The sequence below is a fragment of the Triticum urartu genome, chromosome 7A (genome assembly GCF_056163025.1).
Source record: "Triticum urartu cultivar PI428250 chromosome 7A, HENAU_Tu73, whole genome shotgun sequence".
Classification (NCBI taxonomy): Eukaryota; Viridiplantae; Streptophyta; class Magnoliopsida; order Poales; family Poaceae; genus Triticum; species Triticum urartu.
In genome coordinates, this window is record NC_141879.1 from 737982536 (window position 1) to 738010515 (window position 27980).

General features: G+C 44.9%; 1 protein-coding gene and 2 pseudogenes across 1 annotated transcript; 1 reads left to right on the top strand and 2 right to left on the bottom strand.

The window, feature by feature from the left end:
• Nucleotides 1-3462: 3462 nt before the first annotated feature.
• Nucleotides 3463-27980, bottom strand: part of LOC125519559 (uncharacterized) — a 68017-nt pseudogene continuing 43499 nt past the window's right edge.
• LOC125519553 (neutral/alkaline invertase 1, mitochondrial-like) lies at nt 22121-26910 on the bottom strand (annotated as a pseudogene).
• Nucleotides 23240-24124, top strand: LOC147962505 (uncharacterized). Its single transcript, XM_087537658.1, has one exon. It carries the CDS (start codon nt 23240-23242, stop codon nt 24122-24124), a length of 885 nt encoding a protein of 294 aa, XP_087393784.1.

Genomic DNA, 27980 nt, shown 5'->3' on the forward strand with positions numbered 1-27980 from the left:
AGGTTGGTGTGCCGCATGTGGTCATCGACAACGGGGAGCGACGACTGGCGGCCATGGTGCTCATGCAAGAATGCGGGTGTGGATGTCAAACTGCGTCATGACATGGTGATGGCACAACAGCGGACGTCATCCTTCGGCGGCAACCTATGCGTATTTTTTTCTATCATCTTCTCGGGCAGGACCTCGGGCAGGGTCACGCCTCTCCTTCCCTGAATCGTAATGCTCCGTCGACTCCGGTCGGCTGGAAAGAGAAGAGTAGATTTAGTCCAACATCATGTGGAATCAAGAAGAGAGGCAAATAAGGTGATAGGAAGCTTAAGTTTTACCTTAATCAATATTCTTAATGAGGTTATAAATACAATTATTGAAATAATTATATTTCCAAACGACGGGACAGTTCCAAGCCTTATTTTTTGAGTGTGATCCCAGCCATAGTCTTATCTTGGACTTCCCCACCCTGCATTTCAGTGTGATCTTTGCCAGTAATCCTCCGACAATTGGTTGGTGTGAGGCTCTGTTCTCTCCCTCTCTCGATCCATCAGGTCCTATATGAAATATCTTCATGTCATCACATTCCACATTTTATTGCTTCAGGTGGCCAGGCTAAGATGATGTCTCCGTGTTGTGGAAGATGCACACTGCAGGATGAATACAACTACCAGAATTCGGAGGAAGGAAGTGAACATTTCTTGGTGCCTAAGATGGGTGATTTCCAACACGAGATGGTAACTAAATTCTATTGTTAGATTTAGTGCCAATCCGTCATGTTTTGTTTATTATGCATTTAGGCATTAGCTACTATCCTAAGTGTTAATGAAAACTACATTTACATGTGTCTTTATTACACATTGACAAGTGAAACTGATGAGCGTGTGTAGGACGTGGAGACATTGGTGCAACCAACTCAAGACTTGGAGTTCGCTAGGGAAAATAGAGTGATGGCTAAATCGAATTATACACTAAACTGAATCCAAATACACTAGTGAAGATAAATCGTGGCTTGGGCTTGGCCTTCCCCCTCGCCCAACCAACTCAAAGGTTTCAGCTTACCCATCACTTTATCTTCACTAGTGTAATTGGCTTCAGTTTAGTGTATAATTCGATTTAGCCATCACTCTGTTTTCACTAGCGAACACCAAGTCTTGAGTTGGTTGCATCCACCCTCTCCACGTCCTACACACATTCATCACCTGCACTTGTCAACGTATAATATAGACACAAGTAAATGTACTTGTCACTAACGCTTAGGAAAGTAGCTAATACCTAAATGCATAAGAAAGAAAGCATGATGGACAGGCACTAAATCTAATAATACGAATTACTTACCATCTCCTGTTTGAAATCACCCATCATAGGCACCAAGAAATGTTTATTTTATCATCTGAATTTTTGTAGTTGTTTTCATCATGCAGTGTGCATCTTCCACATTGTGAAAACATAATTTATTTCATATTTTAAAGTGTTCATCCCAAATTTAGCAAATCTTCATGCTGTGTAAAAAAAAGTTTACACAAGTTTCAGAAAATGTCAGTACCATTCAAAAAGAATTATGTGACATTTCCAAGCTATGCACTCGTTTGAGGAAAATGTACATTGCATTTAGGAAAATGTTATATAATGTAAAAAATGTTCCGTCCACTTCAAAATGAATGTACCTTACAATTAAAGGAGCCGTGAACAAAAGGCATGTCAAGGGAAAAGCAAAACAGAACTCATAGCCATTAAGATATGTCCTGTGGAGAATGAAGGTTATAGAGTTTACTCGTGAGCTCATATGGACCCTCGGGAACAGTAAAATTAGAAACCTGAATGTTTTTGGAACAAACATTGACGAATTATCAACATGCACACAAATTTTCATGAAAAAACAACACATGGACCATCAATTTTGTTTTTTCTACGGAAGCATATTTACATGTTTTTTCTTCATGGAAATTTGCACGCATGTTCGGAATTTGCACCCATGGAGAAAAAATCAGATTTTTAAATTTTGTTTACTATTTTTTATTTTACTATTCATGAGGGTGCGTAAGAGCTAGCGAGCAGAAACTTAATGTCCCTGGTGTTTTTCATCTCATGGCCTAGAATTGGAATGATACTCTCTTGGAGGGTGTGGTGAATAAGCAACATGCAATACTGACTTATTCCATTCCTTTTTGAAGGAAGTTGAATAAAGTTGTCTTTGATGCCTCCATCATTGACAGGTCAATTCGGCACTTGAAGGCCCATATTTTAGCCTCGTAATCCTGCATCATCCAGATATAGATAGAAGCTAGCCGGGGAGTCAAGCCATCTAATAAAGCAAGTGTACCCTCATTGTCTAACAACTTCCCGCCAAGGCATGAATGGGGTGGACCACACATCCATCAGAATGACCATGATTCTATGTTGAATAAAATAATGTCTCCACCACCTCCCATCGTGTGCCTGGCACCATAAATACGCTAGTGCATAGACTCGTGGTAAACAAGAGAACATGGGTGTGGATAACCGAGTTACAGATGTACAACTAGTTACCCCAAGAGAATATAAGGAGTCCATCATAGGAGCCTTTGCGACAATCTTGAGAATGGTGTTCGAAGCCTCGGAGGGAAGTTCCGAGCTGCTGATGGGCAACAGCATCACGAACAATGATGAGGGTGGTCGGCCGCCTGTGGCCATTGACAATGCGGAGCAATGGCTAGCAGCCGTGGTGCTGACGCAGGAATCCGGGTGTGGATGTCACACCGCGTCATGACATGGTGATGGCACAGCAGCGGCCGATGTCCTTCGGCGACAACCTATGTGTATTTTTCTCAATGAACTTCTCGGGCAGGACCTCGGGCAGGGTTGTACCTCTCTTTCCTAGCATCATAGTACTCCATCGACTTCAGTCGGGTGGAAAGACACAACAAGACTTAGTCTAACAACCGCTTGAATCAAGAGTTCAGTAATCATTATTTTTAATGAGGTTATAAATACAATTATTAAAACGGGTATATTTTTAAATGACGAGAGAGTTCCAAGTCTTAATTTTTGAGTGTTATCTCGGCCATAGTTTTGTCTTGGACTTCCCCACCTCCAATTTCAGTGTTATATCTCGGCCAGTAATCCTCTGTTTATTGTTTGGTGTGTTGCTCCGCTCTCTCCCTTTCTTGATGCATCAGATCGTAAATGAAATCTCTTCATGTCTTCAAATTCCACTTTTTATAACTGCAGGCTTGAAATAGAGAAGCACACTTACCTGGGGGCCCCATCCATCTCGGGGGCCCGGGGCGGCCACCCCCCTGCCCCCCATCAGGGTCGGGCCTGTGCCTATGCATGTTGCTCAGACAACATATAGGCTTTTCGAAACCACTTCTGGCCATGATTTCAAGTACTTGTCGTTCTAGATATGGAATTTCCCGCATTGAAACCCTAGAAATACAATAAATGTATCAAATATGGTAGGCAGGCCCAAAAAATGTCAGGGCCTGCCACGTGTCATGTGATGGCCTGAAATTTCTCGCACGTCCTGCTCCTCCTACTGGTTATATCAGGATTCTTGTTGCCATCTGAACTGTCCACCCCTTCATCTTGATCGCCATCCCCGCCGACCCTTGTGTCCGAATCTCCAGTTGCCATACGAACTGCTCTCTTCCATCTCTTCACTATCACGGTTATTCAGCCTATCTTCAAAAACCACGGGTGCAAAATACTTTGCAGATACCACTTCTCCTTGGCCACCGTTCCTTATCACCACTTGAGTCATTGCTGGAAGAACGAGGACGACAAACTTCCTCGAGAATGCTACGTTTCCACAACTTGGGGGATGTTGGCGGCTCGACAATAGCAAAATGACCCGCATCACATCCTTAAATTAGTTATACCTCAAGAGCAGGACGAGGATCCTTCCAAATGTGAGTTGCGAATAAGTTGTCTTCATCACACAGTTGAGAACACTAACAAGATGATCAAGACATCATAAGAAGCACCAAATGATGACAACGTGGGTGCCACCGCTACCATCCGAAATGACATGTTAGACCGGCACAAATAAGAAGAGCTACGAACAAAAGGCATGCCAAGGGAAAAGAAAAACCGGAGTCATGACCATTCAAACATGCTCTCTGCAATGGAGAATGGAGGCTCCTCATCTTCACAATACTTAAGAACTTGCCATCAATATCGCAGCGTACCATATGATTTGAGTTGAAAACGATCAGCAGCTCACGCTCGTTTAGCACAACAATATCGTTGAACAAGTCAACCATGTCTTGAAAACCCATATATCAGCCTCGTAATCCTGCATTGCCCAGATATCAATGGAAGGGAGCCTGGGAGTCGAACCGCCCCAGAAAGCAAGCGTCCCTTCCATGTTGAACAACTTTCCATGATGGTACCGCTGGGTGGGACCGCACATCCATTGGAATGACTCCGCTTCTGTGTCGAACACAATAAAGACTCTGCTGACTCCCACAACGCTGATGGCACCATAGGCACAACGGTGCAGGCTGCCACGATGGTGGACCCGCAGTGGACGGTTGGATGAAAATTACAGCTCATTCAGTAACTTCTGTTCCACCAATGGCGATGAGACTGGCGGCATTATGACTCTGACATGCCTGGGCTTCTCGGATCCCACTGTGAGGATGTATAAGATGGATTTAGACAAGTCAAGTGACTATGAGACCCAAATCACCCTATATTCACTAGTTGAGTGGTGGCAGTAGAAACCGACTATGGTGTTGTGTTGCTTCTGAGGCTGGGGCAGGACATCACGCTTGAGAATCACGGGGTTGCAGAGTGTCCTCCACACGGCGAATCACATGAGGAGTCACGGTGCTGAGATGGATGAGTTAGAGCATATCCACCCGTCCCCCCAAGAAACCCCCACCCGTCCCCCCAAGAAACCCCCACCCGTCCCCCCAAGAAGCCCCCAGGAGCACTTTTTCAGTGCCGGCGGACGGAAGAAGAGCTCGCCTACAAGGACGTCACACATGTTGTTTTTTCCTTTTACTTTTTTTTATATTTGAAAAAATACTAAATACATATATTGTGAGAAAATATTTTAGTTAGTTTTTAAAAGTGCTCATGGCACATTTGAAAAAATGTTCATGTAGTGTAAAACAGGTTTGCTCATAAAAAATGTTTGTATCAAAAAAAGTCTGTCATTAAAAAATGTTCAGACGTTTCAAGAAAATGGTTGTTGGTGATGGGCACCAGCGTCATGGACGATGACGAAATTCATACAATCGCCTCTAATTCGCATAGATCTGCTGCACAACGATGACGAAACTGGACGGGATCTAGATCCGCGGCCCACCACTAACAACCATCACCAAGCAGGATAGCCCACCAGGGCACGCCCATCACAAGCCATGGAGGCAACAGGCCAACAGCCACCGCCCATGGCCACCTGACAAGTCGAGGTATTCCATGACTCTCCGCAGTACCACCACTCGCCAGAAACGAGAGGGCCACACGAGGACCCTACGATCATCGGTCGATCCAGCCGGACGGCGCGCTGTAACCAGGGCCTCCACTCCCGAGGAACCTCCTCGCCCCCGCAGTCGTTGGTAGTCATGCGGCTTCACCCACGACTTCCTCAGGAGGCGACGAGACAAAAGATGGGACGAGGAGGTTGTGTGCTAAGGGATACCGCCGGTGGCTAATGGATGAGGACGGCTTGGTGGATGGCCATGGAGGAGAGCACGAGATCGCCCATCCACTTTTTTATTATCAAACTTGTCTCTAGTATTTCCATCCGGCGGTGCGCATAGTAAGCGTGTTCTGTCGCCTTTAATTAACTTGCTTTGGGCCAGCTGCAAGTGGAGAGAGAAAATCAAGAGGGCGCACCCAGGGAGTGAGAGGAGACGGCGGCCAATTCGGAGGCGATTGCTCACCTATATTAGGGAATAAGGTGGCGGAGAAGGAGCATGTCAACTCAGAGCAGCAACCACTAGTGCAGAATCGGGCAATAGCACCGGTTCGTAAGGCCCTTTAGTTCCGGTTCGGTAACCGGTACTAAAGTGTGGGCACTAAAGGTCCCCCTTTAGTACCGGTTCAGCACGAACCGGTGCTAAAGGGCAATCACGTGGCACGAGCCAGCTCCGGGGGCAGGGAGTTCTTTAGTACCGGTTGGTGACACCAAGCGGTATTAAAAGGTTGGGGGGTTGGGTTTATGATTTGTTTTTTATTTAATTTTGTGTTTTCCATTTAATTCTTTTTCGTTTGCTGGTATTTTATGATGCTACATATTGTACATTTTATGCATATATATAAATAGAATTTCTAGTAGAACCGATCGTATATATATATCATCGAATGTCTCATAACCACCATTAATTCACACATATATACACACATGTATATATGTATACAATTAGGTAGATATATACAATTCCTCCTAATTGTTGCCTTCGGAGCCAGTGGCATTAGCCTAATTGGTGCCTTTGGAGCACGATGACAATTGGAAGTGGTTCATGGGGACGGTAGCGGGTAAAAGTATTCTCTTTTGGGATCTATGACCTGGTCGAGCAAAAATCTCGCTATTTCCTCTTGAATTGCTTCTATGCGGTCCTCTGCTAGGAGCTGCTCCCGCACCTCTTTGAACTGTTAAGAAGGAGATCAATATGCATGTGTATTAGTTGTGTGACTAGATATCGATAATGGTGTAAAAATTGTGAATAGTGTTCTGACAAACGTACCCACTCCTGTCTTTGAGATCTGCTCCTTTCAGACGCCATCATGCGAATGTTCTCGCAAACGTAGTATGTACACAGATTATTCCCCGGCGCCTGCTTCAGAGCCTTTACGAGAATGAAATTTTATCAGATAATAATTAATCAAGCATGATAATTAAAGAGATGGCAGCTAGCTAGTACAACTTAATTACTTACCTTGGGTCGATACCATTTCAGATTTCGTTTCCATTGGCCTGGAGTGACGCTGATGAACTTTGCCCAAGCCCTGCCCGCCGACAAAGAAAATGAATAAATGGGTTATTAAATAGTTGTTATCAGGAAATGCCGAACTAATTAAATAGGCCGAGATATAGTTAATAATGATTGAAATTACCTGTTGACTATCCCCTTCAAGATGGTGTAGTCACTTGCTTTTTTAAGTAGTGAGTCAAGTATTTCAACTGTTCCTTCATCAACTTTAATGATTAACAAGATCCAGTGAAATCTGCATGCACACACGTTTGCATGTCTTAATTAAGCGGGCATATGTAAGCAAAAACATGTAGCTAGCTAGTAGGAAAAAATAGAATTTGTAGTACAAGACAGTGTGACTCACTCGAAGTTGTAAGAAAGTAGTATATCTTCATTGGTATTGAGGCACTTGAAGAACTCTAGCATGCTTTCCTCTACACTTTTTTCATAATATGGATCTAATTTCCATGTGTATTCATTAATGGTATTTGGGTCAATGAACCCAATGCCATAGCGTCCACCTTTTTTCATTTCATAAATCTTCATCCTGCATAATACCACAGAAAAGAATATAGTGAGGATAATTACAGGTAATGATTGATCAAAATGATCACTACAGCTAGCTTGAGACTTAAATTGCAGAAAGAAATCACTTACAGACAATAGCAACTAACGATAGATTTGTCGAGTGCGTCTTGATTGAATAACTGAAATAGTTCTGAATACTCAACGGACACAGCTTTCTCATGGTAGTAATGATCCTTCTTGACATTCACCATGAGGGACTCTCGATTGGAAATCTTGGTAATGTCCATGTACCATTGATGCAATTCATACATTCTCGTTGGGAGCTTCTTGACCTCGTCTGGCTCGACCAAAGGTTGGCCCCGGACATATTTCTGTTTTATTTCCTCCTCTCTAATCAGAGACATGGGCTCGATATCGAGGAGTTGTCCAACAGTGATCATGAGCCTTTTAGCCCGCTCAATATGCTCCTCGGTTATTACCACATCGCCCAGCCCGGGAACGTTAACGGTTTGCCCACAATAATATTGGGCGCGCGTACTCTCATGTGTTGTTGGCACAACAAGCGGGGGGATTGATTGCGCCTCCTGTTCTCCTAGCTGGGGAACGGTTTTACCGCTCCTTTTGCCAGCTGATTTGCTCGAGCTCGAGCTCGCCTCTTTCTGTAGACATGCTCGATTTAACTTCCTAAGGTGGCGCTCATAGTCCGTGTCAACAGGCTTGGGAGCTGGTGCTCTAGCCATACGAATGAAGTGGTCAATCTTTTCCTCAGGCACTTTATCCCTTAGCGGCGGTGGCGGTATCGGTGCAAAATGGGCTTCCACCTCGGCCTTCGATATGGCTGCGTTTTCCTCCTCGGACTTGTCATAAGGCCTCTGCGGAAGAGGCGCGAGGCTGCTTGGACCATATTGAAATCACTTGCCTCCGCCTGTACCTCCAGTACTTCCTCGACATGTACCGCTACGCACCATAGCTGAGGCGGCTCTCTTCCGTGATTGCTGAGGCCGCGAAGACGACTGACATGGCTGAGTTAGAGGAGGAGGAGTGGCCTGAAGTTGTGCCGGACTTGGAGGAGGAGTGGCCTTACGCTTTGCCGGACTTGGAGGAGGAGGAGTGGCCTGAAGCTGTGCCGGACTTGGAGGAGGAGTGGCCTGACGCGTTGGTGGACTTGGAGGAGTGGGAGTCTGCTGACTCGGTGGCGGACTTCGACGAGGAGTCAGATGACGCGGTGTCGGTGGCCTTCGAAAGATGATGTAACCCTTGCTCCATAGGATGATACGATGGTTGGCCTCTCCCAGTGTGTGCTCCTCGTCACCTCCAGGATTGTCAAGCTCTAGCCCTGAATATTGGTCCACCACCTCATCAACCAAGACACGAGCATAGCCCGCTGGAATCAGGTTGCAATGGAAGGTTGCCTCGGGGGGATTTGTAAAAGCAACGGCGTCCGCGACCTTCATGGATATATTCTTCATTTTGAAATGTAGCTCGCAGTTAGTGTTCTCCATGATGTCATTCACTGGGTAGCTATCCAGCAATGCGTCGCCCGGGGTGGAACCCACGCTGCTTCTCGGCATGGATGGGACGATGCTATCCAATGCCGGATCATCTGCTAGCTGCTGCAGCTGCTGAGACCCCCTTTGCTGGCTAAGTGAGTCGATCTGCTCCTACTGCCGCTGGAATTTGACTGCCAAGTTCGCGTGCGCTGATTCTAGGCCTTGAAGGCGTTCATAGTCTAGCTTCCTCTACTCCTCCTCCATCTTCCTCTTCTTCTCTCCGCAATCTTCTTTCTCGCATGAGTTCTGTAGTCGGCGTTCCAGTCCGAAAACCCCTCATACCACGGAATAGCGCCCTTGCCTCATGTTCTTCCCGGTTGTTCAGGATTTCCCAAGGCATGCGTAAGCTCGTCGTTCTCTCTGTTGGGCTCGAACACCCCCGATCGAGCCTCTTCTATTGCAACAAGTAGCTTATCTTCGGCTCCGTCCAGACATGCCTTCTTCGAAACTTTGCCTGTCTTCGGGTCCAACTCCCCCCATGCGCATAGAACCAAGTTCTGCACCTGGGGGACCAGCTCAATGTTTCTGGAGTGACACCTGCATCCTCCATCTCTTTCTCAGACTTATCCCACTTAGGCAATCCTACCGCATAGCCACGTGGCCCCAGCTTATGGAACTTATCCTTTTTTGCGGCATTGACCTTGTTTATTCTCGACCGTTCCTTAGATAATTCCGATTCCTTGAATTTCATGAAATCGTCCCAATGAGCACTGTGCTTCTCTAGTGTTCCCTTGAATACTAGAGTCTTCTTTCCTCCTTTGACGTACTGGTCCCATACACGATTCTTGTGGTTGTTGAATGCAACCGCCATCTTCCTAAGAGCAGCGTCCTTGACTTTCTCCACATCTGCATCTGTGAAATGATCTGGTAGGGTGAAATGTTCCATGAGCGTTTCCCAAAGCAGAAGTTTTTCTCTGTCTTCGACAAAAGTAAGATCCGGACATGGCTTTGCTGGCTCTCTCCATTCTTGATGGGAGATCGAGAGTTGGTCCTTCACAAGAACTCCGCACTGACGAATGAACTTGTCCGCAATCTTCATAGGCGCTAATGGTTCGCCATTAGGTTTGATGGCCTCGATATTGTACTTTACACCCTCCTTTAACTTTTTGTTCAGGCCTCGTACTGTCCTATTGCCTGAAGATTTGCCCGATCCGGATGGCTGAAAGAAGAAAGATCGACTCGTTAATATATATCTTCAAGTCATTTAAAACATGTGATGATCACCAGATGCCTGCTTATATAAATATACCTCGCCGGTCTTTGTTGTTTCAAGATCAACATTTTCTTCGTCATGTTCATAGTTCATGACTTCATCATTTCGGTCGTCGCAATCGAATATCATATCACCCTCCCTGGTGTTGTTTAGATATTCGGAGCCGTCATAATCTTCTTCATTCTGATCATCATCTGGCCCGCGAGGATTGCGTATGATATTGAACAAGGCCTCTTCTCCCTCTATGCCGGTATTGTCCGCCATAGGTTTTATTTAACTAATCCAAAAGAAATATATTCAAATTACAATGCATGAATGCAATCAATTAATAAGGAAAAACTGAATCAATCATAGTACATAATAAGCATCATCGAATATAATCTCGAATACGTCGTCTCGAATAATAGATATAATCTCGAATACATCGTATCGAATAATATATATAATCTCGAATAAATCATCTCGAATATTATATATCGAGTACATCACTGGCTATCTAGCTAGCTAATAAAGATCGAATACTAGAGAGTAATCTAGACGGTGGACAACCAAAGTGAAGGAACCATCACTGGATCATAGCTTGGGTGATCTCCCCAAAGAACCTGCTAGGTATTGGAGAACCTGACGTCCATAGCAGCCATTTAGCGATGGACGTGCTCGTCCTCCTCCCTGACACGGCGACGTACCACCTCCAGCAGGGCCGGCTCCCTCCGCACCGAAAGTGGCCCACGCGAACGCCACCAAAGGAGATGAGGGTCGACGACGTGACCCGGGGCCGGGTTCCTCACCAAGCGTCGCGCCCCTGAAGGTAGCACCTCCCAGTGCCAGCCCGGCGGAGCCCAGTCTCGGACATGGGTCCTCTGAAGCAGGACGTCGTCGCGAACGGGTCAACGGCGAGGATGCGGGCCGGGCATCGTCGACAACAAATACTATATGCAAATGTAACACTAATTATGCTATCATTGCATATGTCAAAAATCTATATGCTATTTCATACTAATTAAACATCTAACACTAAAAACAGAAAAAACAACTTCTATACATCCATTAAAAAACAGAAAAACAACATTATATAAAAAAAATTCCATACTAATTAAACACTAATTATATCCATCTAACATGCATTCATACATATATACTGGTGAAAAAATAATAATCTAAAAAATATAAACTAATTAAACATGCAAAATACGTATATACTAATTAACTTAAGGAAATGTGTGTGTGTGTGTGTGTGTTCATCATGCTTGTGTGTGTGTATGGGCTCGGGGAGGGGCGGCGCCCATGGTGGCCGCCGGGGGCGAGGGAGAGGGGTTAGAGGGGGAGAGCTCACAGCGGGGCGACGGCGACGGCGAGGCGACGGCCGGGGGAGGCGACGGGCCAGGGCGTGACGGGGGCAGCGACGCGGGGACGGCGCGACGGGGACGGGCCCGGGGCGGCGACGGAGACGAGGGCGGCGACGGGGATGGGGGCGGCGACGGCATGAAAGAATTAGGTTATTTAAAAAATGAAATGCCTTTTTAGCTGAAAAATCAGTAAAGGCATGAAAGAATTTGTTTGCACATAAAATTTCTTCGCGTTTCAAATGCCAAAACACATAACTACCCTAACTATTACAGAGATTCCCTCCTGGGTGTGGAACACAGAAGAAAGTGATGATAGTGAACCTGATCACATCCCAGATCTTTGGGTGTGAAACTTTTCCTTCGCGTGTGTCCCTTTGCGCCGTAACCATGGAAAATCTTCATCATTTAACGGGATGCTCGGGTCAATATTCACTGTGAATGGAGCAATTTCATCAAACTTTTCATAATCTCCTGACATGTCTGTCTTGTCATCCACTCCCACGATGTTTCTCTTCCCAGAAAGAACTATGTGCCGCTTTGGCTCATCGTACGATGCGTTCGCTTCCTTATCTTTTCTTTTTCTCGGCTTGGTAGACATGTCCTTCACATAGAGAACCTGTGCCACATCATTGGCTAGCACGAATGGTTCGTCTGCATACGCAAGATTGTTGAGATCCACTATTGTCATTCCGTACTGCGGGTCTTCCGTTACCCCGCCTCGTGTCATATTGACCCATTTGCACCGAAACAAAGGGATCTTCAAACCACGTCGATAGTCAAGTTCCCATATGTCATGTATATAACCATAATATGTTTCCTTTCCCGTCTTGGTTTCTGCATCAAAGCGGACACCACTGTTTTGGTTGGTGCTTTTCTTATCTTGGGCGATCGTGTAAAATGTATTACCATTTATCTCGTACCCTTTGAAAGTCATTATATTCGAAGATGGTAACTGGGACAGCAAGTACAGATCATCTTCAATAGAGGCGTCGTGCATGGTACGTGTCTGCAACCAGCTAGCGAAAATCCTGGTTTGTTCACGTGTAATCCGGTCATGAGACCGCTCCGGGTGTTTGGAGCGTAGCAAATTCTTGTGTTCATCCATATACGGAGCCACCAAGGCGGAATTCTGTAGAACTGTGTAGTGTGCTTCAGTGAGAGAATGTCCGTGCATACATATTATTTGTTCCCCTCCTAGCGTGCCTTTTCCATCCAGTCTGCCCTTATGCCGCGATTCAGGAACACCCATCGGCTTAAGGTCAGGAATAAAGTCAATACAAAACTCAATGACCTCCTCATTTTCATGGCCCTTGGAGATGCTTCCTTCTGGCCTAGCACGGTTATGAACATATTTCTTTAAGACTCCCATGAACCTCTCAAAGGGGAACATATTGTGTAGAAATACAGGACCCAAAATGTTAATCTCTTCGCATAGGTGAACTAGGACGTGTGTCATAATGTTGAAGAAGGATGGTGGGAACACCAACTCGAAACTGACAAGACATTGCACCAAGTCATTCTCTAACCTTGGTATGATTTCTGGATCGATTACCTTCTGATAGATTGCATTGAGGAATGCACATAGCTTCACAATGGCTAATCGAACGTTTTCCGGTAGAAGCCCCCTCAATGCAACCGGAAGCAGTTGCGTCATAATCACGTGGCAGTCATGAGACTTTAGGTTCTGGAAATTTTTCTCTGCCATGTTTATTATTCCCTTTATATTCGACGAGAAGCCAGACGGTACCTTAATACTAAGCAGGCATTCAAAGAAGATTTCCTTCTCTTCTTTGGTAAGAGCGTAGCTTGCATGACCCTAATAAAATGCCGTCTTTTCCATGCATACGTTGCTGGTCCTCCCGTGCCTCATGTGTATCTTTTGTCTTCCCATACATGCCCAAGAAGCCAAGCAGGGTCACACAAAGATTCTTCGTCACGTGCATCACGTCGATTGCGGAGCAGACCTCTAGGTCTTTCCAATAGGGCAGGTCCCAAAATATAGATTTCTTCTTCCACATGGGTGCGCGTCCGTCACCGTCATTCGGAACAGGTTGTCCACCAGGACCCTTTCCAAAGACCACCTTCAAATCCTTGACCATATCATGTACATCAGCACCAGTACGGTGGCGAGGCTTCGTCCGGTGATCCGCCTCACCTTTGAAATGCTTGCCTTTCTTTCTTACGGGATGCCTGCTCGGAAGAAATCGACGATGTCCCAGGTACACATTCTTCTTACAATTAGCCAAATATATACTGTTGGTATCGTCCAAACAGTGCGTGCATGCGCGGTATCCCTTATTTGTTTGTCCTAAAAGGTTACTGAGAGCAGGCCAATCATTGATGGTCACGAACAGCAACACCTTTAGGTCAAATTCTTCCCCCATGTGCTCATCCCACGCACGTACACCTGTTCCATTCCGCAGTTGTAAGAGTTCTTCAACTAATGGCCTTAGGTACACATCAATGTCGTTGCCGAGTTGCTTAGGGCCTTGGATGAGCACTGGCATCATAATGAACTTCTGCTTCATGCACAACCAAAGAGGAAGGTTATACAAATATGCAGTCACAGGCCAGGTGCTATGGTTGCTGCTCTGCTCCCCAAAAGGATTAATGCCATCTGCGCTTAGACCAAACCATACGTTCCTTGCGTCATCTGCAAACTCCATCCCGTACTTTATTTCGATTTTTCTCCACTGCGACCCGTCAGCGGGTACTCTCAACTTTCCGTCTTTCTTACGGTCTTCTCTGTGCCAACGCATCGCCTTGGCATGCTCTTTGTTTTGGAACAAACGTTTCAACTGTGGTATTATAGGAGCACACCACATCACCTTGGCAGGAATCTTCTTCCTAGGGCGCTCGCCCTCGACATCACCAGGGTCATCGCGGCTGATCTTATAGCGCAATGCGCCCCATACCGGGCAAGCGTTCAAATCCTCGTACTCACCGCGGTAGAGGATGCAATCATTAGGACATGCATGTATCTTCTGCACCTCTAACCCTAGAGGGCAAACAACCTTCTTTGCTTCGTACGTACTCTCGGGCAATTCGTTGTCCTTTGGAAACATATTCTTTATCATTACCAGCAACTTTTCAAATCCCTTGTCAGATACACCATTCTCTGCCTTCCATTGTAGCAATTCCAGTGTGGTGCCCAACTTTTTCTTGTCACCTACGCAATTCGGGTACAACAATTTTTTGTGATCCTCTAACATGCGCTGCAACTTCTTCTTCTCCAAATCACTTGTGCAGTTTCTCTTTGCATCGGCAATGGCCCGACCTAGATCATCAACGGGCTCATCCGATGCCTCTTCTTCAGCTTCTTCCCGCATTGCCGGCTCAGCTTCTTCCCGCATTACCGGCTCAGCTTCTTCCCTCATTGTTGTATCATTGTATTCAGGGAACCCATGGCCAGAATAGCTGTCGTCGTCCTCTTCTTCTTCATTGTCTTCCATCATAACCCCTCTTTTATCCATGCTTGGTCCAAACATTATAGTGGGGCATGAAACCAAACTCAAACAAGTGGACGTGAATGGTTCTTGACGTAGAGTAATTGTGACCATTCTTACAGCCAGCACATGGACAAGGCATAAAACCATCCGCCCGCTTGTTTGCCTCAGCCGCAAGCAGAAAAGTATGCACGCCATTAATGAACTCGGGAGAGCATCGGTCATCGTACATCCATTGCCGGCTCATCTTCAATACACAACACCGAAAACACCAAATTAATACAATACATAAAGTTCATACAACACTTAAATGCAACAAACAAATAACTCTCTAGCTAAAGAATTTAAATGCAACAACAAATGCGATCAAGATCGCAACTAAGGTAACAATTGATCCAACAGCATAATGATCCCAAGCCTCATTATGAATGGCATATTTTCTAATCTTTCTAATCTTCAAGCGCATTTTCTCCATCTTAATCTTGTGATCATCGACGACATCGGCAACATACAACTCCAATTCCATCTTCTCCCCCTCAATTCTTTTCAATTTTTCTTTCAAATCCTCGTTTTCTCTTTCAACTAAATTTAACCTCTCGACAATAGGGTCGGTTGGAATTTCCGGTTCAACTAACTCCTACATACAAATATCTATGTCAGCTTGATGGGCATAATTTGTCATAAACACGAAATGCAACAAATAGTTTTAAAAGAGAATATACCACATCCGAATCATAACAAGGGAGAGGGCCCACGGGGACGGATATCAAAACCATGGCACTATGTATAACAAACAACGTACGGGTAAGATAATTATACGAGTAACTATATATCCAAATCACACAAACATCAATTTTTTTATATAAAACTAGCAGGGTGACCCGCGCATTTGCGCGGCTAGATTTATATTCCAAACTGTCATTTGATCTATATTTCAATGTTGTATTAGCATCAAAATAGTTCAGAATATAAAAAGTGATTGTAAAAACGAATGCATTCTTGGGTATTTAATGGAGTATGCATTACATTTTTGACAATGCTATTTTGTTGTCTAACAACAATAATGGTAGACTGATGGCATTGGGACTCGCATCCATTCATTCAAAACCAAATATTTTATAATAATCTTTGACCTTTTCTATTTTACTCCTCATCCTTTCCATCTATCTTCGCTGCTATAATTTTCAGAGGAACTTTCCTCGTAATTAAATCTGAACGTTAATTTGGTATGCATTGCACAAATTTTAAAAACAGGTTATACTCCTAAATGCGCGGGATATATTGCATTAGGTTCGCCATTTATTTTAAATTACCAGACTTGTGCATGTTGATATATCTAAGAACTATATGCATGTTGATACACTGGCATGACATGTTGACATCGAGCCCCTGTCACCGTCTTTTGATACATATTATTAAATGGATCTATATTTGTTAATTACATTTTAATTTATATTCTATATTTGATTTTAAGTTGAATTTCTTCCACAAATCCAATTTGGTTACTCCTATTTATGATCTTCATATAGTGTTTGTACGGGATACAAAACACTAATCATATTTTGTTATTACTCTGAACTTAGTTGCCTTCTTTTATCTATAAAATAGTTAAGTGTTCTATCTACAATGCATTTGTAAAAAAAAATCTCATTGTAGATCAAACAAATATCCTGGTTATAGAAGCATGCGAGTAGATAATTTAAATCCCATTTGGACCAATGAAAGAGATCTCTGCTTAGAAGTGTATGAGCCACGTATTTACATACAGCTTGCATATTTAGTGTAAGTACCACACTTATTTTAAATCGGAGGGAGTAACTTTTTGCTTGTGGGTAGAACCTGCTTATGTGCTCTACTCCCGTAGTCCTTTTTCACTCAAAATATAGAGCGTGTACTAATCTGACATGTCGCTGACTCACATACTCATGCGATATTTTATCTTTTTGGATTCAAAATAGAAGATACAACTTGGCTAGATTAGTAGTATGTATTCTTTATTTTATCCTTTTTATATTAGCTTAAAAAATCACTCGAGCGGCAAAGTCTGCAATGGTAAAAAAATCCTATATTTCCCATGATGATTAGTTTTTTTTTCTTCCTTCTTGTTGCTTGAAATCTGGGTCACGTGCATTGCGCACTGCTATACTTTTTTTTAACTGCATACTTCCTAGACTTGTCGCTTGAGATATATCACTGTTGTGCGCATGCATGTTATCACAATGTGGGAAAGAGACCACTTCAATGCATGGATGCATCTTTTCCTTTCCCCTAAACACGTGCAGTACACAGTACATGTCTTCAGTCTCACTTCCAAATCGCTGCATCCTTTTTTTTTTTTTTTGAGAATAGCCGCATCCTTTGGCACGTATGTCCGAGCCGTACAACGCTAGGAAATCTGAAGTCTCCGTGTACTTGTCCTAAACATACACGCCTGTACATGTCTTCGGTCTTCTTTTTCCAAAACGAAAATCTGCATCCTTATGGCACGTACAACTCTAGGTAACCGCTAAAAAAAAGACTCTAGGTAATCTGGGCCGTTCGCTAACTATTACTTAATCTGGACCATTACTTTTCTATCGTTTTAACTATATAATAGATAGATAGAAGATAGATAGATAGATTTCATGAACAAGAGGCTCACCACAAGGTGGTGACGGCGACGGGACGGTGCGGGCGATCGACGATGGTTACGACAAAGATTTAGAAGGCACTAAGTAAACCACACCTACATATACAAACTAAGTGTTATTTTGACCTTAATTTGCATATAAATCAAATACTACCACATATAATTCATCCCAAATTACTAAAACCCACAATTAATCACTATATAAACCAATGCAAGAGCTAATCTAGCAATGAGAGATGAAATGACAAAGTTGCTAACCTTTGTGATCATTTAAATGGATGGGGGCCTACAAATCTTGACAAATTTGGGGCAAATTTTGTGATGAACTCGAGAGGAAGAAGGGAAGAATGGAGGAGAGGGAGAGGGGAAAGGGGGAAGAACAGAGTGCTGGTGGACGAAGGGTTTATATAGGACGATCTTTAGTACCGGTTCGTGGCACGAACGGTAGTAAAGATGCTGGAGGGGCCCCACTCTGACAACATTCTGCCACCACTCTCATTAGTACCGGTTCGTGGCACGAACCGGTGCTAAAGGTTCGCCACGAACCGGTACTAAAGAGCTCCTCCCGCCTAGCCGTTGGAACCGGCACTAATGGACACATTAGTGCCGGTTCTGTTACAAACCGGGACTAATGTGTCGCACATTTGACCCTTTTTCTATTAGTGAACTTGTTTGAGTGAGTGAAGCAACGCCAGGGCGGAGGGTCAAGCCGTTTCAGGGTTGTGCTTGTCCGCGGCCAGGACAGGAGGAGAGATGGAGCTGGAGGCCATAGCGTGAGGTTTCGGTGTACGGAGGTGAGAGAGCTCAAGCGGTAATGCAGGAGGCAGGACATGAGGAGTCACGGTGCTGAGATGGATGAGTTAGAGGGAAGCAGAGCTCGCCTACAGGGAGCCAGGCGTGACGTCACACACGTTGGTTTTTTTTCCTTTTTTTGTATTTGAAAAAAAACTAAATACATATATTGTGAAAAACATATTTTACTTAGTTTTTAAAGTGCTCATGGCACATTTAAAAAATGTTCATGTAGTATAAAAAGGTTTGCCCTTAAAAAATGTTTGTATCAAAAAAAAGTCTGACATTAGGAAAATGTTCACATGTTTCAAGAAAATGCACGTGGCATTTTTTTTAAAAGTTGCACAATTTTAATTTTTTTGTGTAATTCAAACACTATATTCCATAGCATTTAAATACAATGTGCATTACCCTTAAGAAGAGCAAGGAACAAATCACATGTCAAAGGAAAAGCAACACATAACTCATGACCATTCAGACATGGGCTGTGGAGAATGGAGGCTATGAAGTCTACCCATCTTTTTGCGTCTCATGGCTTATAATTGGAACGATGCTTTCTTGGAGGGGGTGGTGAGTAAGCGGCATGCAATACTCACCATTTCCAATGGTCACAGTATGGCAGCAGCGTAGCACATGGTTTTTACTAGTGGTTGGGGTGCGCCCTTGGCACGCCTCCTTTGCGTGATTGGACGCACTAATCCAGTTGATGCACTTTGGATGAAATGAGGAGACCCTGCGAGGTGCCAGGTTGGTCAACGCCCATTCCGCTTGTCTTTTGGGTCCTCGCTAGGACATATGCAGACGCAAGTGACAAATAACATTATAAGCAGCTTAAATGCTCAGTCGGGCAGTAGGACTAAGCTGAAGAAAGCATGTGTATCAGAAGCAGTAAAACATGGAAGTATGACACAATCATAAGAAACACACTAATATATCATGAAACTTTATTCTTTTAATAGAACCTGAACAACAGGGTAACATCGTGTATGGCTTCTACAATCTGAACCAAAAGGACCACTTGTAATGTTAATTATCATTGATGCTCCCTTGCATTTCCCATGTTCTTATAGTCCATACAATAAGTTTGTAGTTATAGGGCTTATTATTTGTTATATCTTTCGACAGAGACTACTCCACTGATCTGGTCTTGTTCGCGATGATGAATCCAAAAATGACAGCAAAGAAGCTTTGAGTCAGCCACCAAGTAAAATATTTTATGATTAACAGGAAAGCAACATTGGTTGGGACAAAATGAAAAATGCACAACTCCAATTATGTACCACGATTTAAGGGAAACGATAGAATTTAGGAAATCCTAAATGGCCTAAAAATCAGTTGCAATTTTTTGGATACCAAGAAAAAGAACAGTTACGAATCTACTAATATTTCGTTTTTTTCTGAAAGTAAGTTAATCGGCAATCAACATCCATTTCTAAGCTAGTGTTTGCTGAAAGAAAGTCACCTTCAAGTAGGTGCACTGGATCTGCTGTGCCCATAGAACAAAAAGAATTTCATCTACCAGACGGCATACGGAAAATCAGCGCAAGCTACCATAGCTTGATTGATTGCAACATCAGATGACATGCGATCTCATGTTAGGCTGATTACTTTTCAGAGCGAAATGAATAAAACAGAAACGAAAACAGGAACACATAATTTTAATTTGTGACCTAAAGAATTAGAAAGTCTTAAGAAATCTTTTACGATTTACTCCACAGTCAAACACCAATATGGCATGTCATCAGAACTCATATCCCAAAGTTTTAATATACTTGACAGATTGACATAGTAGAAAACCAAATTCGCACTATATTGATCATCCAAGGTGGAGAATGAATAAATGGACACTAACAGTGAAGAGCTCTTAGTTGCCCCCAGCAAGAGCAAGAAAGCTTAATGTTGATCACCACAAATACACGCCCTAGAAAGAAGTATCAGGAGCAGATTCTTGCAGGTAATTAGAACTTCCAAAGTTTAACACAATATTGAGCAAGACTAAGGTAAAAGCAAGAAAGCTTAAAGTTTCATCAGCACAATTACACAAAGAGACGTATTTCAATCCAAAGAATAAACAAATGTTATCTTCTTCATTTGCTTATAGAAATTGAGGAACATGTTTAGAACTATTCGAAATAGAAAAAAAATTGAACTATATCCAGTTGAAAATAGGAGTACGGGGTAGCTTCCACAATTTTGTAAAGCTAACAATATAGAAAGGGCCAGCCACCACTTGTATGTTACCTACCATTGAATAAATCTACAAGTTTTTAATATAAAAGGATCATGCACATTTTCACACATCAGTATGGCCATATTTAACCAATCTTAATGCAAAGAGCATAGATACTGCAAACCAAGTGGAACATGATAGCACAAGACCGAACCTCCTGCTGGACGGCAGGGAGCAGGGCCGGCCCTAGCATCTTAGAGGCCCTTGTGCGAGTTTCATATAATGGGCCCTTATAATATACTCATTTTTTTTCCAGTGAAGGACTTAGCACCGTTTCCAAATTAAACTAATTGATTTACAACTTAGATCCTTTATTTTTCTCACAACCGATGATAATTGCTTTTTTGGATCTTTATGACAAACAAAAAAGGAGAGAGCACCTGAATTCCAAAATCTTGGTTTTGGACTAAATTAGAAGAAATTCTATGCCCCATCCATCCAATAATCAAAATTCATGCAAGGACACGACCTGCATAATTTACATGACTGCAATTTGAACAAAAATAGAGCAATCAAGTAGGTTAAACATCAGCAATGGCTTATCATGAATTTTGATTATTACGTCAACTCATCATAACAGAAATAAACAGGCAAAGATCAAAGAATTGAGATCTAAAAATTACCTGGAGGAGCAATGGCTTGATTGCTTCGCTTGAACAGTGCCTGGACTTCACGTCTGCATCGCCTACCCTCAGACACTGACCACGACTCTGTCGATGGACGGCCATGGTGTAGGTTGCTGCTCTCACGTTCTTCCCAGGGGCCCAGGACAAGGATGTGTCACCGGCTGGCCAACGTCCGTCGGGGTCCTTTGGGGCAGCGAGGAACCAAAGAAATTCTGATTTTGGGGCAGTTTACAGGATGCGAGGAACCAAAGAAATTCATTGATTAACTTTGGGAATTGGGGCGCCTCTTAGGAATTTGGGGGCAATTAATTGGGAAAGAAGACGGAGAACGGAAACGAACGAGGGCGTGATTCAAGGAGCCAGCGAAGGAATCAGTTCGTGCGTGAATTTTTTCCTTTGTAATGGGCCAGACCTGTTTCTCTTGTGTAGTAGTCTATTTTTCTAGAGATATATGGGCCCCTGCTGAGGCTGGGTCCTAGGCCGTCGCACTCCTCGCCATGGCCCAGGTCCGGCCCTGGCAGGGAGGTTGCCAGCATTCACCCGACAAATCTCTCTATGAATCTTCTGCATCAGCAGCTCGACCACCGACAACGACACCTCTGCAAAGCCGCAAAAAAACACAACCAATGCTAGATCCCTAAACATCGAAGCTTGAAAACAGCGCACTTGCAACTACATGGAAACAACAAATAGATAGAGCTAGTATCAATTGCAGGAATATTTTTTGCAACAACGTGTAGTCATGCACAACACTGTCAATTCTAAGATGCCTATGGTGTCTACAGATTCATGCAATTTGATCAAATAGAGATAATATTTCAAGGCAGAATATGAGGTGATGATTGCAAAACTTAACCAAAAGGTTTACTGCAGAAGGAGGAGCAAGACAGATATATGCTGAATAAGTGAATCTGTATTTGCTACAAGATCATTCCATTTCTCTTCAATAAGGCCAAGTATTCCATCGGCTTGTGTTGGAATAGTTAGAGACGAAGATATGGCCCAAAGGTTGCCAAGTAAGATGAACCTAAAACCCATGTGAGCTGGCTGTAGATTTCCAATAAGATAACCCCCTTTCGCAGGAACCCAATCAACAAGCCATGAAGGGATTTTGCTCGTGATAAATGCTAAATTTGTTAGCTGCAGCATGTGAGTATTCTTCTGTCTTAGTGTCTTGTATCTGCAGATCTCGTTTATCTTATAGATATCGAGCCAATAGTACTCCCTAATGTCAAAAGACAATGCACTAAGCATGTTGTTGATGGCTCAGATGAGGAATCATTTCCGTCGAGCATCTTAGAGCAGAATAGAACAAAGCCTGAAAGCAGGCACAGCCTCGCACGTGACAACATGTTAGATAAGAGCATCACCAGCCGCGCCCCCAACAAGCCCCCCAAGGCCCTATTTTGTCGTCGGCGCCGAGAAATCGACCTAGTTGCGCCCCCAGAAGCCCACATTTCGCCGGCTCGAGCCAATTTTGGCACGGCGGACCCAGGCTGAATCCGGCGCGCAGGGAGGCGCCTGGGGGCGCCGGGGAAAACATTTTTTGGCGCGAAATGAAATGGGACCGCCGAGACAGCGACTCGCCGTCTTCATCGTCCTTATCGCTTCGGTTCCCGTAGGAATCAATGCCATGGCTACCGCGCCGGTCAGCCTTCCATTGATGTCTCACGGGAGGCGCGGTGAAGCCGCGGGAACGCGCGTCCCGCCCGTTCCCGCCATGCAGCACACGGCGGCATCCCTCTCACCGTCGATCCGCGGCTATAAAAGCCAACCTCCCTCGCCAGTGAATGCACAAGCCCTCGCCACCGACGCCCCTCTCGTCGCCAACTTCTCCGACGCCTCTCTCTCCCCCTCTCTCCCCCCGTCGACAGGCAATGGCCGAGCGCTTCCCAGGCGACGGCATAGCGACGAACAGCTTCGGCCGCCGCCATCTGCGTGAGGACGAGGCACATCTCCTCTATGAGGCCGGCGCCCCCCGACATGCGGGTGCCGGGGTCGTTGAGGCTGAGCGCCGGCGGCGTCCCGATGCCCCCGGCGCCCACCGGTGTTGAACGGCGCGCCGAGATAGCGCGCATCTGGTCGTCACTGTCGGAGGAGAAGCGGAACGAGTCGAGGTACGCCTCCGACAGCCACACACTGTGGACGATGTACTTTGACCGCCGCCACGCAGACCAGGTCGCCTCCACAAACGGCGTCCTGCCCCACGGCCGGCTCAACTCCGACGGGCGGCGCGAATGGTGGGGCGTGCCCGGCCGCACCCTCGAAGCTGTCCTCGAGCACATCAAGGCCGGCAACACGCCGCGCCGGGAGTACCCGGCGCCCCCGTCCTTCTCTCGCCGCCGCAGTAGTTCCTGGACGCCGCGACGAATGGAGACAATGACCTCGTCGTCATCGGGCTCCGACTCTCTTTCCTCCGGTTCGCCGGCGCTATGCACCGTCAAGCCAGAGCCGCAGGAGACACCGCTAGGGTGCCGCACCCGCGGCGGGGCCCTCGTCATCAACGAGGGCAGCCGCCCCTCTCCTTCTTCCTACCGCCTCGTCAGGCCCAAGACCGGGCCGGGTTTGCTCCCCGTGAAGATGGAGCATGAGGCCATGGCCGCCGCCGACGAGAGAGCCCTCAAGTGGGTGAAGGCGGATTACGTCCGCGAGCAGATGGAGCGCCAGTGCCGGGCCTTTGAGGAGATCAAAGCTCGGCGTCGCAGACACAAGGAGGGCGGCTTCGTCATCCTCGACATTGACGACGAGGAGGCGCCCGGGCCGTCCAACCCCCCGCGAGTCAGGGGTGCAGCAGGGATGGCGGCGGCGACAACGACTACACCTAGTTCTATAGGCTCCTCGGCATGTAGAAGGCGGGCAGCTGTGTAGCAATGTCGTTTTTAGTTAGTTTTAATTTATGTTTTTTAGTTTTTGTTCAAATATGAATGAAATCACCGAGTTAGACAAATTTTGTGTCGTGTTTGGCTGATTTCCTTTTTCAAAAAAGGGTGTCTGGTGGCGACCTGGGGGCGGTGGCTGGGAACCCGATCGCCCCCACACCGAAGTTATCGCCGGTTCGTTCCCAGGCGGCGCTTTTTTCTAGCCCCTAGGGGGGTGAACGGCTGGAGATGCTCTAATACGTGTTCAAAGTAGCAGCATCATGTTCTTTCAAAATCTCGAGCATCTTAGAGCAGAATAGAACAAAGCCATGTAAGTAAAGGGTTTCTCTCTCAGCGACGAGACGGTAGACAATACGGGTTTAAAGTAGCAGCATCATGTTCTTTCAAAATAGTATTGCATTCAGTAAAAACATTGGTTGCTTCGTGGCTATAGGCTAGAAATCATAAGCCATTCTACAACTTAAGAACATCATCAGTACCACATATAGACTTAAAACTATTGAGATAATAGAGTTGTTCAGGAAAGACCACACTGTGAAGAATTGAGTCTAAATTTCAACTTACTTGAATCTCAAGAGGATGCGCATGTATCCCCATCCTCCTGTCTATCATGAATGATCCCTCTCTGACCAGTAAAGTGGGGAACATGTCAAACCCATCAGACAAAACACAAACTCAACATCAGCTAAATTAATCCCACTCTTTCTTGCAATGAATAGTCTCCTGTAGTATACTGCTGACAACCAATAACTTGGACTGACCCATAAATTTCAATGGTAGGAATGGGAACTAACCAGACCACTTTGTTGTGCCAACAGCAAAGTTATGTTTAATGAACAAAGAGCCAGCGATTATACAGAAGCATTTGCTCCATCCAAAGTAACATCTGACACCTGAGGTAAAAATAGTTTTAGTCTTCTTGCATTGATCTAGTAGTCATCAGTACACAACTAAGAACACAGTATAAGTGACCTTTGCATCCAAGACAAACATTGGCATCAGAATAGGAAAAGTTGTATCACATATTCTAACAGAACCATCTTGATAGCCTGCAATATATATTCTTTCAACTACATGATCTTCCTTCAGTGACATTTCACTAGGAGCCCCACCAGTCAAAGGCCATTTCATATTCCCTGATATCAGAGGTGCGACAATTTTCCTAGCACAAAATTTCTACCAAAAAACATGAATATATGATCTGGTAAAAATGTTGCAGTTAAGTTAAGTAGAGTAAAATGCCAAGAATCCACATAAAACCGTACATTCAGTGAAATACTTGGATGCTCTCGCCCAGTTAGTGAATACATATTCGTAACTGTTATGCTGGGATGAATTGTAGGAACTACGACTGAAAATTTATGTGCCTCAGACTGAGCATGTTCCTCTTCTGATTTCCGTGCAGAAAATAAAGCACCACCATCACAGAAATTTAACTGCCCAGGATTTGTCAATATAAAAGGTGCAGAAGTTCGTATTTTATTTGGAACCAAGTATCTGGAATAAGAATCATATCAGCAAAGGATCCATCAAGTTTGAGGTCCGCCTGCGCCACACATCTTACTGACTCTAATACATATTCCAGACTAACAACCTACAAGAGAATACAAGTTTTCATTGAACAAGGTAATGAAATATTAATATATAAATCGTGTAACTGCAATGAGCTAAGAGGGGTTATGGACTGTTGCGCGCCACCTGATTTCAGCTTACTATTTATATTTTTTCGATAAAGGGCGCTTTTATTATCTCAAAATGTAGTATCAAAGTGATACAAAGCACTAAGAGTATCACCCGGCCTTTGCATAACTAGGATGCACACAGCCAAACACCAGTAGTCCGATTAACAGAAAGATAAAAGACCGACAATTCGGCAACAGTAGAGTCCATAGACCGACACTATGCCTATGTCGAAAGAGATGGTGGACCGAGTCGGAGATTATGCTGCCATCCATGTTGGGTAAAAACCTCCATAGCCACCTGCTTCAATAGCGTACACACCGCCTTGAATAGCGGTTGGTACTCCGCTCGTTGTAGCGTACACCACGTACGAAGCGAGTGCGTATAACGGGAAATAACCTGCAAAGAAGAAACAGTTTTGTCATTAAAAACAACATCATTTCTACATAGCCAAAGCGACCATAGTAAGGCATACGCTCCCACCCTTATTAGCGTTTTGTATGCATTTGAAATATCGTCCAGCCAATGACCAAAAATATTGGCAACACTTGTGGGCGGATACAAATTTGACGCTATTTGGATGGCTGACCACGTAGAACGCACAAACTTACAGCGAAAAAAGAGGTGTTTAATTGTCTCGTCATGAGTACAAAAACAACACTTCTTACTTCCCGACCAGTTGCGTCGTGTGAGGTTGTCTTTTGTTAGCACAACTCCCCTGCGGAGATACCACATGAATATTTTGACTTTAAGTGGTACCTACATAGAGTTTACTGTGAAAGACCCCGATGTAGTAAGGTTCCAGCGAAACACATCACGACCTTGTGTCAGGATAATCGAATCCAGACAGGACAATAGATTATTCCGTGACATAAGTCGGGTGCCAATCAAATCCCGCCTGAACAAAATATTTGGCGGGGATGAGCTGAGCACTTACGCAATAGTATTATTCTTATCGCATGCAATGTTGTATAAGGCTGGCTATTGTTCTCGGAGGCTAGCATTACCTAGCCAGATGTCTTCCCAAAAACGAATCTCTGAACCGTCCTTTATCGCAAAAGACCCAAAGCGAAAGAGATGTTTCTTTGCCGCCATTAGGCCGGCCCAAAAGTGTGACTCTCCAGGTTTCCAATATACCCGAGACACTGCCTTTTGGCCTATATACTTATTGTGCAGCATGGTTTGCCAAACACCCTTCTCAGTAAGAAGTTTGAACAACCATTTACTAAGTAGGGCCTCATTCTTGACCTGCAGGTCATGAATACCGAGGCCTCCCTGGTCTTTCGGCCAACAAACCACACTCCATTTGGCCAGTCTATATTTTTTCTTTTCACCATCTCCTTGCCGAAAAAACCTAGACCTAAAATAATCCAATCTTTCACTACAAAAAAAAGACACATCCGTGACATTTTGGGCCGAACGAATTTTTTTTTGTCATACATATGACAATTCTATGATGATAATTGTGACAAAACCCGGTATCATCATAGATGTGGTGGACTCCTACTTCTATGACAAAAATCATGACAGAAAATGGGCTTTTCGTCCTAGGCGGGCCGGAGATGGAGCTGCATGACATTCTTTGGGCCGTCCATGACGGAAAAGACCGTGGTAGAAGCGAGGGGGAGGAAAATTTCGGGGAGTTCCCTGTTACGGTGGGAGGTTGGGGGCCGAGCGATGCGTGTTTCTCTCGTACACGTACGCGCGTGTGTGCGAGGCGTTGGCTCTAACTGAACCCGAGCGAGGCGTTGGGCTCTAACTGAGCCCGAGCGATTGCACTGCAGGCTACGCGTTACTGAACCCGAGCGATCGATCGATGGCTGTTAACTGAACCCGATCGAGTGATTCCTTCGCTACTGCTGCTAACTGAATCCGATCGATGCTGCCCCTGGATGAACAGTGAGCGTTGTGGGGGGAGGGGGGTTGGATGAATAGTTTCCGGTGGGGGTGGATGAACAGGACCCCGTGGTGTTGCCTCTGGATGAACAGGACCCCGATCGATCGAGCCGGTTGGGGCTGGATGAACAGGACCCCGCGGAGGGCTGGATGAACAGGACCACCCCGTGGAGGGCTGGATGAACAGTAGACGGTGGAGGGCAGGATGAACAGTAGCCCGTGGAGGGGTGGTTGAACAGGAGCCCGTGGAGAGGGGTGGTTGAACAGTA